The sequence below is a fragment of the Phoenix dactylifera genome, chromosome 2 (assembly GCF_051530095.1).
Source record: "Phoenix dactylifera cultivar Ajwa chromosome 2, Ajwa_hap1_PhDact_Kaust_v1.1, whole genome shotgun sequence".
NCBI classification, from domain to species: Eukaryota; Viridiplantae; Streptophyta; class Magnoliopsida; order Arecales; family Arecaceae; genus Phoenix; species Phoenix dactylifera.
Window position 1 is genome coordinate 16,470,345 of NC_143191.1, and position 15,949 is coordinate 16,486,293.

Here is a 15,949-nt window from a genome sequence, read left to right on the forward strand (position 1 = left end):
ATAGAAATTGTTTACAAGCTTGGCATCTTTCCAACAGCTGGCTCTATGTGAAAGCAAGCAGTTAATGCGGATATACTGTGACCAGATCAGTGATATCGCTAAAAGCATATGTTTTAGCAAGCTCACTGAAGCAAATACGTGCCTGCACATGCATGTACATGCGTGTGTATGAATAGATGCGCAAATGCATGCTTTGATGACAAGAATATTGACTGGTCAGACAAGTACCAGCCCAAGATGCCTGAATTGGAACGGATGTGGGAGGCATTACAAGCATGAACACAAAGAAACAATAATATTGTTATAGCTCAAAGATTGAGGTTGTACAGAAGGCGATATGAGAATCGAAAGCAAGATTGTGGCCTCGGAAAAGGCATATAGCCTTAATGTAGACATCTCTCTATCAACTGCATGTGTATACAATACATATCATATGAAAAGGACTCCAGCGCTATTATACTTACTAAGCGGTAGAAATATGTGAAATTCTTTACTGAATTCACATTGCAAAAGGATAAAGAAGCAGTAATCAACTTATTGAGGATATAATTACACAAACAGCCAATCATAATATGTTGTATAAAAAATGATACAGGAAATCTACTCCCAAAAATTTGGCAGCAAAACATTAATATGAAGATGAAAATGAAACTTACAGTAGTGGGCTCCAGCAGACAACCGATAAGATTAAATAGATCTCTGCAGATGTATGAAAAAAAACAGCAGAAGATATCACAAAATGTAACAACAAAGAAAACATCATGAAATATATAATGAAATTACCTAAAGGAAAAAAATCTTTTCATTAAGGATAAGATTGCAGCTACTTCAATGCACATTTGTGCACTATTTAAACTTAAATGCAGTCAGAGCTTCCAATAACTCTAAATGCAGGCAGAGAAAAATTGAAGACCTTTCAGCTTTAGCACATGTAAATAGGCATTAGCATAGAACCATTATGTTGCAAAATCATTTCTGTTTAACCCAAAATGTTTTTTTTTTAAAAAATGTAGAAAGATTAAGGCATATTTCTTGATAAAGCCTTTTAGAATAACAAAAAGAAGTAAATATCTTGCAAACGAAGAATGATTTCTTTAGTTGTTAGGAAAGAGGTGAAGAAAAGGAGGGAAGTTTGCCTCCAGCATGCGGTGTTGTCGCAACTCAACCATGTAAGGATTAGAAGCAGCTGGACCAGTACATGAGGTTATTAGGCTGATCCATAAAAAGAAAGCTAGGCCAGGTCAAGTTTGATGTTCCATTTGATCAGGTGAGATAAGGATTTATCAACCTCAAAAACTTTCTCGTGTCGATTAAGGATTAAAAAAAATGAAAAAATGTAGCAGTAGCAGAGTAGCGGTACACTCCTCGGAACCCATCCATACTAACATGGTATCAGTATGTTGGTATGCTAATATATCATAATCAGGTGATTAATCACCAGCATGGGCAGTAGTACCAGTACTTTCAACCCTTTTATGGACCAAAATTCAAATGGCTCAAACTTTAAATACTTTCTTATAATGGATCTAGACAAATCATTTCTGATGTACCGAGAACCTGTTCATGACCCTACCCTATTCTTGAACCCTCTGCTAAGCTCAACCCTTCCTGAAGTTCAAGGGAGCCAAGGAAATGTCTCCATCAGCTGCCAATAGCGTTCATTCATAACTCTACTGGACAGGGCAATCATCCCTTCTGTACTTGATGCATGGGTAAGAAGAATCTGAAACATTTGAAATTTTGTTTATAGGCATTTTGGAAGAGTAGTTCTCAGTGAACAGTGTGTATAATTGATTTTTTTAATACTTTACTAAGTCATTCAATGTTGGAAGGAAAAATAAGGTTTAATTGCAAATATGCATAACCTATCAATGCAGAAAGTAACTGTCAATTTAGATCCAACAAATGACCATGACAGAAACATCAAATTTTTTTACAACTTAAAGCAGTGCTGAGAATCTCCAACTCTTGCTATAGATCTCCCTCCAACTTTCTCAAGCAGGGGGCAGAAGAGTTAGAGCCAAAAGCCTGAAGATTATATGGTAGCCAGACTATCCTAGTAAACCTGGTAAAGTTATCCCCAACCTGTTCTTGGGCACTCCCGGTATACGGCAAAAGTGACCAAGTAGAGCTAGCCCAAATAGGGGCTGTTAATGAGGAGCCAGGGCTGAGACTGGGTTGGATTATATGCCCTAAATTGTTTCTGTATCTATTTTTAAATACACAAGGACATACATATCTACACCTGACCTGGAAATGGATATATATATATATATATCCGGTTATCATTATCTAAAGTTGCACGGTAGTACTTGCACCCTTCTGCATCTAAATATGATTTTGATTTTTATTACCGAACCGGTGCCGACGGGCACCGGTACCGTACAGCGTATAAAAACGGTTCCGACCCAAACTGGGTCGAAATCGATTGGTTCCCTACTTGTACCGTTGCGAACCGGGCCGGTTCGCGACGGTACCGATGCGAACCGGGCCGGTACCGGTGCGAACCGGCGTACGTGGGAGCTCTTGTACCGGCGCGAACCGGGCCGGTTCGCGGCGGTCCAAACACATTTTCCCTGCGCGCGGGCGCGCGGGGAAGAGCGCCCGCGCGTGGGGCAGCGCGCCCCGCGCGCGGGGAAGAGCGCCCACGCGGCTGGAGCCCGCGTGGGCCTCTTAATGCCACAGAGTGGCATTTAAAGCCACTCTGTGGCATTTAACGCGTCCACGCGGACGCGGTGATTTTTTTTTTGGGAATCGCACGCGGACGCGCGAGCGGAGAACGCACGCCCGCGCGCGATTCCCCAGCAGGGAATCGCGCCCGCTCGCGGTTCCCCGCACGGGGCACTAACATTTAATGCCGCAGTGGCATTAACATTTGACGCGTCCGCGGACGCGCTGTTTTTTTTTTTTTTTTTGATGTCCGCGCGCGCGCGGCTCCGGTTTGGTACCGGTTCCAAGCCGGTTCCAAACCGGACCGTACCGGTGCCGGTGCTCATCGGTACGCCGGTACGGTCGGTCCAGCGAACCTTGGGTCAAAGAAAGGGTTAAACTACTTGAAGTTCCAACAAAACCCAATGGAGCAACAATCAACTCTAAGTGGCTAAACTAGTCCTTCAACCTTAACTCTATCAATGTCTTGTCTCATGGATTCAACTTTGCACTAACAAAAATACAAGACCGTCCGCAAGAAGGTTGCTGAAACAACCCTAGTTTTTAAAATCAATGCTATTATCCTGAACTCTGCAATCAAGCACTACCTCCACCAGCCTTAATCCCTAGACCCTATCCATTGGTTGCAACCCTCACCAAATCTCCCTCCTCCATCCACACTAACTTTTCCAAACTTCTTAGGATTTTTCTTAGTAGCTATGTGATCTTTTTATTGTTAGTTGTGCATGAAATCAGCCCTCTCTTGATTCTCATGGAAAAATTATATTCAGTTATTAATAATATTGGAGGCTTCATTCTTTATTAGACCGTATTGTTATAACTTTATAATTGAGCAATGATATGAGTTAAAAAGGAAACCCACCTATTAAAGGATGGAACATCTAGAGGTCTGAAATTGTTTCCAATATAAAAAAATATTTATCTTAATTACTAGCTTGATCAAGACACATCCACAAAGCCACTATCAATACCCAGCACCAATTAATAAATGTTTCTACGATGAGCATAAATTTATTTAGTTTGCCTCTTTGATTGCTATTAACTGAAGGGGTCTAATTTGCTCAAGGTTCATAAATTTCTTTGAAGGGCATTTTGTTGAAAGGATTTGTGGTCATGATGAACCAGGGTTGGAGGAACCAGTACCAGGCACTGTACTGTTTATCTGGCGGAACGAGTCGGTATAGGCCGTATCGGGCCCGTACTGAGAATGGAAACCGCCGGAGCTGGAGAAGGAGAAGAGAAAAAGAGAGCTAGCGGGGGAGGGAGGGAGAAGAAGCGGCAGCAGAAGCCGACGGAGGCCGCGAGGGGGGCAGCGGAGGCCGCGGCTAAAAAATTTGGGGTTTTTTAAGTAAAGTCGGCAAATCACTTGCCGACTTCACTTAAAAATTTCGAAATTTTTTACATTGAAAATTTTTAAGTGAAATTGGCAAGCGATTTGCCGACTTTACTGAAACAATCCCAAATTGTTAAGCCGCAAACGCATCCTCCGCCGCCCTCCCCCCAAAGCGGCCTCTGCTGTTGCCCGTTCTCCCTCCCTTCCCCGCTTTCTCTCTCTCTTTCTCTTCTCCTTCTCCGGCTCCGACAACGAGCCATTTTCAATGGCAAACCATACCGGTGAGCCACCGGTATGACTCGGAACGGGCGAAACTGACCGATTCTGCTCGGTTTCGCATTCCATGTGATGAACCTTCATCTCCTTAAAAATTCTTAAATGTATTGTTTTGACATGAGCATCCTCAATTTTTCTGTGATATTCAACTTTATTTAAAAGAAAATATGAAAGCAGTTAAAAATGATCTGTATCAATACTATAATAAGAAATTAAGAACAAATATGGATGATGGATATTTAAATTGTATCACTATGGACTCATTTGTTTCATGAAAAGATGAGTGGGGAAGTGTGGTCAATGAGAAAATGACAAAGTGGCTTATGTTTAGTTGGAGGTTTCAAATGAGAAATATAGGAAAGTAGCCTTCCCATGGGAATGAGCTTCCCACCTCCGTACAGGAAATAGCAACCCATGCCGGACATAGGAAATGCACTTTCCCACGAGCTTAGAATTGAGCAAAAATTGTTGTTTTCTAAAACTGTCCTTAGTCATCAGAGATGAAACCTAAAAGCGTAGCCCTCATTTGCTCTCACTCCTCACATGATCTCTCTAAACCTAGCACCACCCATCACAACGCCTCTCCATCACCGGCTAAAATCAGTTGATTTTGGCCAAATCAAGGTGAATTTACACAATATTCGAACCAACCAGGATCGGCGGAACTGCCTTGAACCAGGGGGTTCCGGTTATTCCAAGCCATACCAGCAGCTCACTGGTATGGTTCCAGCAACAAAAACAAAACTATTGTTGGAGGCGGAGAAGGAGAAAGAAAAAGAGGAAAAGCGAGTGAGCGGAAGAGGAAGAGAGAGGGAAGCCGGTGGAGGGTGGCGGAGGCCGGCGCCTAGGCGGGAGGCGAGGTCGCGGCCGGTTTTCTTGTTTCGAATGAAACAGAGGTCTGACCACTTAAAAAAATCATGATTTTTAAGTGAAGTTGACAAATCGTTTGAAACAGAAGAACCGGCCACGACCTCACCTCACCTCCCGCTCAGGCACCAGCCTCCTCTCTCCCTCCCTCTCTCCCCCTTCTCTCTCTCTCTTTTCCTCTCTCCCATAGTCTGCATCGCCCTCTCCTCTATCGATACAAGCATGCATGGCACAGCGTGGGCCCGTACTGACTCGTGCCGCCGAAGAATCAATATGGTGCCCGGTACCGGTTCCGCTGACCCAGACACAACTAAACCTTTTCATTGATTGATTTTCATATTTTTGGCCAAATTTCTCATTTTTGCTTTGACCCTTTGCTGTGAAGGTTGGGTTCAACACATAACGTTGGCATTGCTGTTATCGATGGGCTTTAAGGCAACATTAGGTAACCAAGTGATATTCTCACTATGGTCTGCTGAACCGGCCCATACCAGCCGATTCAGCACGTATCGTACCGGTACCGGCGCCAACCAGTATGGTTCAGCTGTGGAAAACGGTCCCGCCCTATAAGGGCTAGAACCGACCGGTTCGCACCGGCCCGCACGCGAGATAGGATGCCCGCACACGATTTTTCGTGCTAGTAACAGTGTCTGCAAGCTGGAAACCACGCCTGCGGGCAGGGCAACGCGCCCACGCGGGAGATGTAATGCCACAAAGTGGCGTTTAATGCCACTTTGTGGCGTTTAATGTGGGGTGCACACACGGCTTTTTTCCGCGCACGCGGCTTTTTGCGCGCACGCTTAGCTCTGTCAGTACCAATTCAAACCGGTCCGAACCAAGACCGTACCAATCCGGTAAGTGATCGGTACGCCTACCAGTACCGTATGGCATACCTTGATTCTCATAGTGTATCAATTGCAATAAACATCATTTTTTTTTAATGTTTCTTTCTGAAATAAATATGAATGCTCAGCTTGTTGAGTTAACTATTTTTCCTTTGATTGTGAATGTTGCCCGTGCAAGCAGACTTCTAACCTTATTCTTTATTACTGGGTTCAATTGTGAGGGATTACTACTACTACTAATGGGTTTGATGTAGACGGCTGCAATGAATTTTATCCTTTTGATTTTCTAATTAGTGGTTTGCCTATTTCTTTGTTCCGTATTGTTGGTGTCTAAATTGATTTTTGTTTTTTGGTTGGTTTTGATCCATTTGATAGAAAAACTGATATTTGAGTTAAATTGAGTATCAAATTTTAGTAGTTTTTCTATTTCATTTTCTCTTTCAATTGCATTTGATAGAAACTAGTATTGAGTCAAGACTCAAGAGTATATATGATAAAAATAGTTCATATTTGAGTTCTAAATGGACTATGTTGTGCATCAAGTGTGCATCAAGTGTTGCTATCTTAATTATTTTCAAAAAATTATAGATTAATTCTTTTAGAGGTGAATGTAAAATACCGAGTTAGTATGATGAACAACTTAAGGCATGTTTATCAGTTTTGATTTGACATAGCTTTTTACATTATCCATATGATGTGTTGTTCAATGACTTCAGTAGGATATTTTGTAATAGAGTTGATGTTTTGGAAGTTCTTTGAGGACCCTAAGCATGCTATTGAATTATATACTATGTTATTTTTATCAGTGAATTCTATTCTATGTTATTTTTATATTTCTGCTGTGTTTTCTTTTTGGTAAGAATTAATACAAATTCATATATGATATTGTTTAGAGACTTCTAAATAGATTCATGCAGATGATTTATTTAATTTTTGTAATATGATTGCTTGTTGCTTGCTTATGGCAGTTATGGCTCGTTTACTTGTCCAGAAAGAAGAAGATGGCAATTAGCATTTTCGTGATATACACTGAGATGATGTTGATGATAATATCAATGCTGGCCATGATTCTTGAAACCTTGGCATGCATGAATGTTAGGATTCCTAGGGAGATGGTGCATGTTTTTGATAGAACACTTGATAAGAAGGTGATGAATAAATTGCCAATCTTAGGCTTATGATAATAGAGAGTGATCAAGTTTGTATTGATCAACTTACAATGAAGGGCATTTTAGAAGCTGTGAAATGCTTAAAGTGGTTGGCAAATTGAGGAGAATAGAAATGTTGATGTGAAGAAGATGGGTGTAATATTCCTTTGCACCCTAGGCCAACACTCAAAAAACAAAGTTATACAATTGTACTTTTGTAGATCAGGTGAGACAGTAAGTCAGCATTTTAATGTTGTTTTGAATGCTATCTTGAGGCTTCATGAGCACTTGCTAAAGAAGCCTGAGCCTATATCACAGAAACATCAACATATGAGAAATATAAGTGGTTTAAGGTGGGTCAATATTACGGTTAGATTTAAAGGCAATGTTTTGGCCTATTAAACTGTGATTGAACTGAGAGAGAATCGGGATGGTTCCCCTCCTTGGCTTGGAAATAGACCTAAGCCGCACTAAATTGAGCAATTTGGTACAGTACCGATGTGTACCGACCCCCTCTCAGATCCAATAATTGGGGGCGCTAAGAGCCCCCCACCCCATGAGCTCTCAGCAACTTCCAACCCCCTCCAAAGACCATTTTATAAAAGAAATTGAAATCTGCAAGATCTAGCCCATTTCACGGATATCAGCCTGAATTTTTGCTGAAAGTAGGTAATGTCACTCTCCTCTCTTCATTTCTAAAATTTTTTTACTTGGAAGCCAAAAATTAGCCATAAATTAGAAAAATAGGGTTAGGATATGTCAAACTTTCATATTTTGGTCTCATTTCATGATATGTTGTAGATTTAGGAAAGATCTACATGATGATACCAAGACTTTTCATTCAATCTGTAATTTTTAAGCTAAAAATATTTTTTGGATTTAAAAATTAAAAAAATAAAATAAAAGTCAAAAAATCACTATAAAATCAAAAGTATGTTTAGGGCTATGAATGCCCTAGGGTGGTCTTTGATTCACCGGAGAGTCCCTATTCACTCACACAACATAAGATAGGGACCACGATGCACGATCGAGAGACATAATGATATAATTGCATACGGAAGATGGGGTTCTTGAGGTCGTAGTGGATATGAGGCCACTGTAGATGACATAGCATATAGGGTAGGATCCCTCGATATATCAGGTTCAGAATCCTATATGAGATCCTATTACCCATAAACCAGCTACTTCCTTTATGGATATGGTGCTTTAGACACACCATCCTCTTGTGGCTACTATCCTACAAAGCCTAGAGCATTGTCTTATAGGTCGGAATTTGTTGCAGGCATATTCGGATGGGTCGCTCCATAGCCACAGTATTGAGCAAATGACTCCTAGAGTGACACCATCATCCACAGCACGTACAGAGACTATATAGACTACATACCTTATGACAGTCCAACAAGCTTATAAGATCGGGGGGCCCATCTGGATAGAGATTTAGGTTGAGCCCCTTGCATATGAAGACCCCTACATCTACGAGAGACATCGCCATTCCATGCGATTTTAAATGTTGGTATATATTTAAGTTTTAAATTAATTTTATATTCTGTATTTTATTGATTTGCTTTATGAATATAATGACTTATGTACTTTAATTGCATTTACCATTGAAATTATTGTCATTTTATAAACAAAATATACAAAGAAAAGAAACAAAACATTAAAGAACATCAAAACACCTCAAAAACATCAAATTAATGTCTAAATCACTCAAATTTTCATAAAACATCATTAGACGTCAAAAATAAAAATAATAAAAAAAAAATCTACCCTGATTGATATGATACAAACCTATTGATATGTAATCCATGCTAGGACAAGAGGCCACTAGTTTAGGCAAATCATAGTTGTCAAATAGCCTAGGCGATCAGGAAACTACCTAGGCAACGAACTTTGTACAAAATTCACAAAATTAATTTATCGTTTTATATATCTGGGATATTGATCAAAAACCTGCATTGTTGTCAATAAACTATTGTATCACACAAGGTCTGCAAAACCATCTCAAACTGCCCGGTTAGGGGCATTCTGAGCAAAACCGACGGCTAACCAAGACGGTTCGGAAATTGAAACTGATATGCCGTCACCGGAGGGGGAGAAGGAGAAGAAAAAGAGAGAGAGAGAGAGAGAGAGAGTAGAGAAGGGAGGGAGAGGGAGAGGGAGAGGAAGGAAGAGAGGCCGGTCGGGGCCAGCCGACAGAGGCCAGAGAGCCTCCGCACGAAGGAGGCAGAGGCCAAAAGACACGAAGGTGGAGCTCCACTTCCGATCCCTTTAAAAAAATTAAGTGAAGTCGGCAATGAGTTTGCCAACTTCAACTTAAAAAACACAAAAATAAAAGGAGCCCCCTCCGGACCCCTGTTTTGAACAAAACAGGGGACTAGAGGTGCAGCCCTGCCTCCGCATCTCTCCGGCCTCCACCTCCTCCACGCGGAGGCTCCTCGGCCTCCGCCAACCGGCCCCGGCCGGCCTCTCTTCCTTCCTCTCCCTCTTCCTCCCTCCCTCCCCCGCTCTCTCTCTTTTCCTCTCTCATTCTCTCTCTTCCTCGTCTATTCTGCTATGTCGGTTTGGGCCCAGTACCGGTTCCGCCGACGTTCATATCACATAATTCAATGATATGTTGCTGAAAATTAATGCATAAGCTTTACTTCACAAAACCGCTCCGAAACGAGCAAAACCAAGCAGTTCTTCTCAGTTTGGCCTGGTTTGGACCTTTTACCAAGCCAAACCACCAAACCATCACAGTAACTAATCTGTTCAAGCCAATAGGCCTTGAACCTAGCAATTCAAGATGGTTCAGCTGACCTTGGCTTATGTCACCTGAAAAAATAGGCATGATATTCCTTGATGTTTTGAATTTTGACCTCTTTTATTGACAAAAAAGAGGTGGAAGAGGACATTACCTTAATTTAGAAAGGATATATGCTTCAAAGGAAACCAAATAGCAAAAAAAGGGAACCAAAAGCCTTTTGACTAGTGATCGCCGAACCGATCCGAAATGGGCGATTCGGCCCATACCAAACCAAATAGATGCCAAGTTGGAAATATTCAGCATCTTGTTTTGGTTTGGGCATCATAACCCCTCTCACAATTCAACAATTTGACATCCTTCAAGACTATCTCCTTCACTCTCTCACCCTCCCCCCTTCCCCTGCAGTTCGACAATTCGAGAGCCTTCGAGACTCTCTCCTTCACTCTCTCTCTTCCCAAAGCAAGCGATTGAAGCGAGCAAGAGAAGAGAGGAGACAGAGAGAGCGATCGAAATCCTAACCCTCGACGTCTTCTGGCCAAGATCTCGAGCTCTAGAAATCCTAACCATAATGGCAATCAATGCTTCCTCCTAGTTGCCAACAGTAGATCCCTAAGTCTGGCATGCTTGCACCGGCCCACCACCAAGCTCCCTGCAATCGATTCCCTCACCTAGTACTTCCCCCAAGGCCATGTCGAGTAGGCCTCCTCCCCACCTGATCCCCCAACGGTCTCTGCCACTAGTGGCTAGCACCCCCTTCTTCCTCTGCTTTTTCGATGCTGTAAAGGCCTCATTGGTAAGAATCCTCCCTCTCTCCCCCCTTCCTCTCTCCCTCCATCTTCCTCCCCCTCCCTCTCTCTCTCTTCCTTTCTCTCCTCCCTCTCCCACCCTCCCTATTTCAGTATGCCTCGAAACGACACAGTACAGACCCTTCTGTATTGAATCGGTCGCCAACAGTACAAGCCCCGATACCAGATCGACAAATCTTGCTTTCGACCATGTCTTAGCTAGTATTGACAAGGACTAGTTGGTGTCAATCAAGTTTTGCTTGGTACCACTTGGTAGTAACTAGTACCAATTAAGACAGCCCCCTCATAAGGGCATCAAAATCTTGGGTGTTTATTAGGACAATCGGTGACTAATCTGATTCAAGACTACCAATATAGGTTGGGACCAACCGAGTCCTTAATCCTTGCACTCCAACATGGTAGTGTTGGATAACTAGACCCAATCCTCTCATACACTGGCCAATATGCTAACCACATGGTTCTTTTAAAACAGAGGACTTGTCATGTTCTAAACTGGCACAATAAAAATCCATAATAATGAATAAAAAATAGTTATGTAAATGTTTTGGATTTCATTTTCTCCAATTACTCTTAAGAGCCACTTAGGTTCATGCTTTAGACCCATGCTATCAGTAATTGTAAAATAAACTTCCCCAAGAGAAGTTTACCTAATGAATCCATAATTTCATCAACAAAAGCAATCATGGACACCTTGATGTCCTTGTCAACAATTATTGTTCCAACAATGTGGTATGTTCATTTTTCATGATTCATCTTCTTATGGCCTTCACTCTACAAAATATGCTAGAGCTTCACTCTTCTTATGGCCTTCTTATGATTCATCATGGGCTTTTCCATATGGGGTACCACTTCTAGATTGACTACTAACTCTTTAGCCAAGTAGACCCCTTTACTTGCTTTAATTGCAATGATATGTTTTACCTCAGAAGTCAAATCATCAAAGCACTTTTTGTTCATTCTACACCATGATACAGCTTCTCCATTCAGATGAAAATGTTTTAATCTCTATCATCCGGATCAGACTACAAATTAGCATAGCAAACACAACGGTCTTAAAATCACCATCTACAAAGACAAGCACATAAACCTTAGTACTTTTAATCCGCTTAAAGATATGGTACAAAGCCTCCTAACAAGCTCTTTTTGAGGATTTTTAAATTTGATATCATGAAGCAATACCAACAACATTGGACATCTAGCCAAGGATACGACATAGCATACAATTCCAAATTTATTCGATATCACTGAAGAAACACAAACCATACTATAAGCTACCCACTCTAGAAGCATATCACACCTTTTGCATGTGATGGATATCCTATTGAATCTCAAGACCAATCACACTGAACTAGTGAATCCCCATATTTGAAGGGTCATGTTCTTTTGCAAATACCAATAGCATAACTGGTCAAAACCTAACTATGTATGAAACCTAACCTAAGCCAATAATTTTCATCTTACATTTCTAAGCAACTTCAAGTTGGGAATGGAAAAAAAAAAATCACTGAAACCCTTTACAGATAATTGGTGAGACAACTAAGAATTTATAGATGATAAAGCCTCTAGTTTAACTAACTATTATTCAAATAACATCACAATATAGGGCATGAAACAGAAAAATGTTTTCGATAATTTTTGGTACAACCAAGTTTCTATAAGTCTTTAATTCTAGATTCAACAAGCTTTCTTAGTCTGTAAATAGGCCCATTCTACTTAGATATAGAATGCTCACTCCTTAAAGAAATAAAACAGCATCTTGGCACGTACTTTGTCTTCATTCAACAACTAGTCAAGGAGAAATGTTTGTACATCCAATTGCAAAATAGTGTATTCTACAACTATAATCAAGAGAATAGTGGTAAGAAGGTTTCTTCATAATCGATAACTTTGGTTCGAGAATAACCTTTTGCAACAAGTACAGCATTGAAGCCTTTGCATCCTCACCAGCTCACTGTTTCCTCTTGAAATCTATTTAGTCCTTACAAATTTTATTCCATAAATAAGAGTCAACACACATTTCCTTCTTATCATATCAGTATCCAATGCCAAGACCACAATTCATTTTACCACATCAACATCACAGACTGCTTCTTGATATGTAACAAATTTCACATCAGCGTATCAATCTCAGGCAAAAACAACTCAGCAAGATAGGTGTACCCAAATGGTTGACACACTTGTCCTCTTAAATTACAATCATTTTCGGTTTCACCATACAGAAGCATATCAGCTTCCAAAAAGGTTCATTTCTATTCATACAAAAAAATGATCCTCTATGCAATAGAAATAAAATTCCTTAGTTTTCTCTAGAGCCAATGAAAAAGCAGAACTCATCTCATGACCCCAAAGACATTATATTGACTCCATAATGAGTTGAGGGATCCTTAGGACTAAGGACTCATAATTTAATCTGCAATGATTAGTTAAATGCTCAAAGATATAACAATATGACATTCAGAAGTGAGTCCATAATCTGAAACCAATATATTGTTTTGTATATTTGTAAACACAGGTAGACTGTAGATGTTTCCATTATTTGAAACACCTAACATGTAGTAAGCAGATGTTTCCATATTTCTTCCCCCATTACTGCTCTTGCCCCCACCTTACAATTATCAGAGCTAAAAGTCAGAGGCGACAGATTGGCCAAGGCATGCTAAGCATGTGATCAAAAATTGCATCCCAGATAGCCATGGACTTGATACACCTTGGCGCAAACAAGCTATGCCATGCCTGAGCATGAACAAGCAGCTGTAGACAAAACTTGCTCTACCCATGCCCAGCTTAGTTGCAGCTCTAGCTAAAAATTGTTCAACTATAGAAAAGATCTTACATGCAATAGTAAACATTATGTGTAACTTTATGAACCAAAAATAATTATATCTTTCTTGTTTTTGAGGAACGTGAGAAGGAAGTCACTAACCACATTTCAGTAAGGAATGAAAAAAGCAACCTCAAAATGAACAAAATTGAAAAGGAGTTATGATATCAGTGTGTCAAATATATCCATTACCCGATAATCCATGTCATCAGAAAAGCAATTGAAAGGCCTTCCATGGATTTCTCTTTGTAATTTGTGATGATTTGAGGAACCTCAGCAACACCCCAACTGACAACACTGACCAGTCCAAGAGCTAAAGACATGCCATCCTTTGCACTACACAGACAGTAGTTCAAGTAGATTCGAGCCCACTGCCAGCAATGCTGGTTTAACGAGCAAGCATGGGGGAGAGTTTCACTAAGAAGAGACATGACATACAATCACCTTTCACCTATTCCAACCTGAAAATCAAATTCAGGAGAAGAATCATTTTCATGTATGTTTACATAGATGCAAACTATATATATAAACAGGTAGAAGCATTGTAACACCTAAAATTATATGTTGCATTTATGAGAAAGACTCAACTACACAGGATAGAAGATTGCAGTAATGTCAACATGGTAATCTTCATAATGTGCTTTCAAGACCTTAGAAATGTTATAGTTGGTCACAGAAGTTATAAACCACACAAAGTGATCAGATGAAGTAGAAGAATACCATTATGTTGTAAGGAAGAAGACTCCAAATTAAACTATCAGATTATAGCAGTGAATTACATGTCTCGATAAGAACATAGGCATAATTAATGACGCATCAAAATCCAAAAGGCATCAATAATGTTGCAACAGTAAGTTCAGGAAATCCTAGTTCTATAAGAACTGAAATACTGCCTTGGGCAATATGAATATTCAGTGTATGCAGATAGACAACACCAAAAGCTTCAATAAAACTACAAAATTTTCTCAAAAAGACTCAATAAATTCTGCGATTCCTACAAATCTAAAACCAACAGAAACAGAAACAAAGTTCGAAAGTTACATCTCTCGCTATACTTTGGTATGCTTCCAATCCGTTCTTCCCTAGTAACTAAGCTAAAAATCGCCGAAGAAACCAAGCAACAATACCTGAGAAACTTATTGCTTTAATCAAAAACCATCCAAAGTATTCAAGTTTAACGGTGACGGCTATAAAGTCTCTACAGAATACTCTCGAAAATTCCAATCTCAATCCCTAGCGAATATTCTCGAAATCCAAATTAATGGCCATGCCAAGAAGCAAACCCACAAGAAGCTCCAAAACATTGACATGGTAGAATGAAATTTCGGATTAAAAATCAGAAAAAGCAGAAACAATACCCGATTTCAGATCACTTAACAGGCCCCAGAGAACAGATCAAAGAAAGCCTCGGAGATTTCTAGGGTTTTCCTAGTTTTTCCGGAAAGAAGGGATTAAAGAAGGAGAGACTCATGGAGATGAGAAGAGCCAGAAAAGATATCCTTCCGGTCGGGTGGTGGGGGGATTAAGATTTGGAGCTGGATGTTGGCGGGTATCTTGGAAGGATTCGCATCCGCCGCTTGCGCTGGGGGCACGTGACGGAATCTGGGACCGCCACGTGGCACGTGGAGGCCCTGAACGGAGTCCGCGCGCCGCAAGGGCGAGGAATATTTTAGCTTTTTCGCCTAAGCTATTTTGGAGCACATAGGGAAAGTGATCGCTATATCCTTTTTGCTCCAGCTTTGGCTTCTCTTTTCTTTGCTCTTTTTTTTTTATTGAATCCTTTTCACTATTTTATGTTACAATTATTTTTAGCATTCTTGTTAAGGTATTTTTTAGGTTGTGATCCTAGTCATGATTCTAGCCTTTCTCCAATGGCAATGTTGGTTATAAATGGAAAGAAACTCTCATTTACATTTTTTCCATGGTGTATCAAAATCTACCATATGGTACTCCAACTTTCCTAGATGATGCATTACCGATATGGTAATGGTGCAATATTGCATTTTTGTAGTTTGGGAATGGTTGTTTTAGAATTCCTTTAATTAAATGAAAATAAATTTGAGAATAATTTAGCTAAAAGTAAAATCAGATTTCATAGACAAGTCCAAAAGTCACCAAATAATTTCAGGAATGTTTCAAATGGTTAAAAATATGTAAAGATGAAGAAAACAAGAAGATTTTAAAATCATTCAAATATTCATGAAAACAAAAATATGTAAGGCTGGTAAAACATAGCAAAGATAACCTCATTTGTAACAAGAAATAGCATCAAAAAGTTGTATCTCATAAAGATGTCTTTAACGAGTCCTTCATAAATAAATTATAAAATTGATGAGGGAAATCATGGATAATTACATAGTTATAGATTAGCTATTCAGCAAGAATACTTGCGAAAACTACTAACCTAAAAGAAAAATTGAGAATAACTAGATAG

General features: G+C 40.1%; 1 protein-coding gene across 2 annotated transcripts in view; it reads right to left on the reverse strand.

Annotated features, from left to right (window-relative positions):
* The window catches only part of LOC103719251 (PQ-loop repeat family protein / transmembrane family protein), a 51,018-nt gene extending 35,814 nt beyond the window's left edge, over window positions 1-15,204 (reverse strand). For both annotated transcript variants that reach the window (XM_088715500.2, XM_017845746.5), the window contains exons 1-3: window positions 14,874-15,204; window positions 13,708-13,976; window positions 657-699 (exon numbers count right to left, since the gene is read on the reverse strand). In XM_088715500.2, the coding sequence (XP_088571626.2) occupies window positions 657-699; window positions 13,708-13,946 (282 nt within the window). In that variant the 5' untranslated portion in view covers window positions 13,947-13,976; window positions 14,874-15,204. The remainder of the gene's footprint in view (window positions 1-656; window positions 700-13,707; window positions 13,977-14,873) is intronic.
* Window positions 15,205-15,949: the final 745 nt, after the last annotated feature.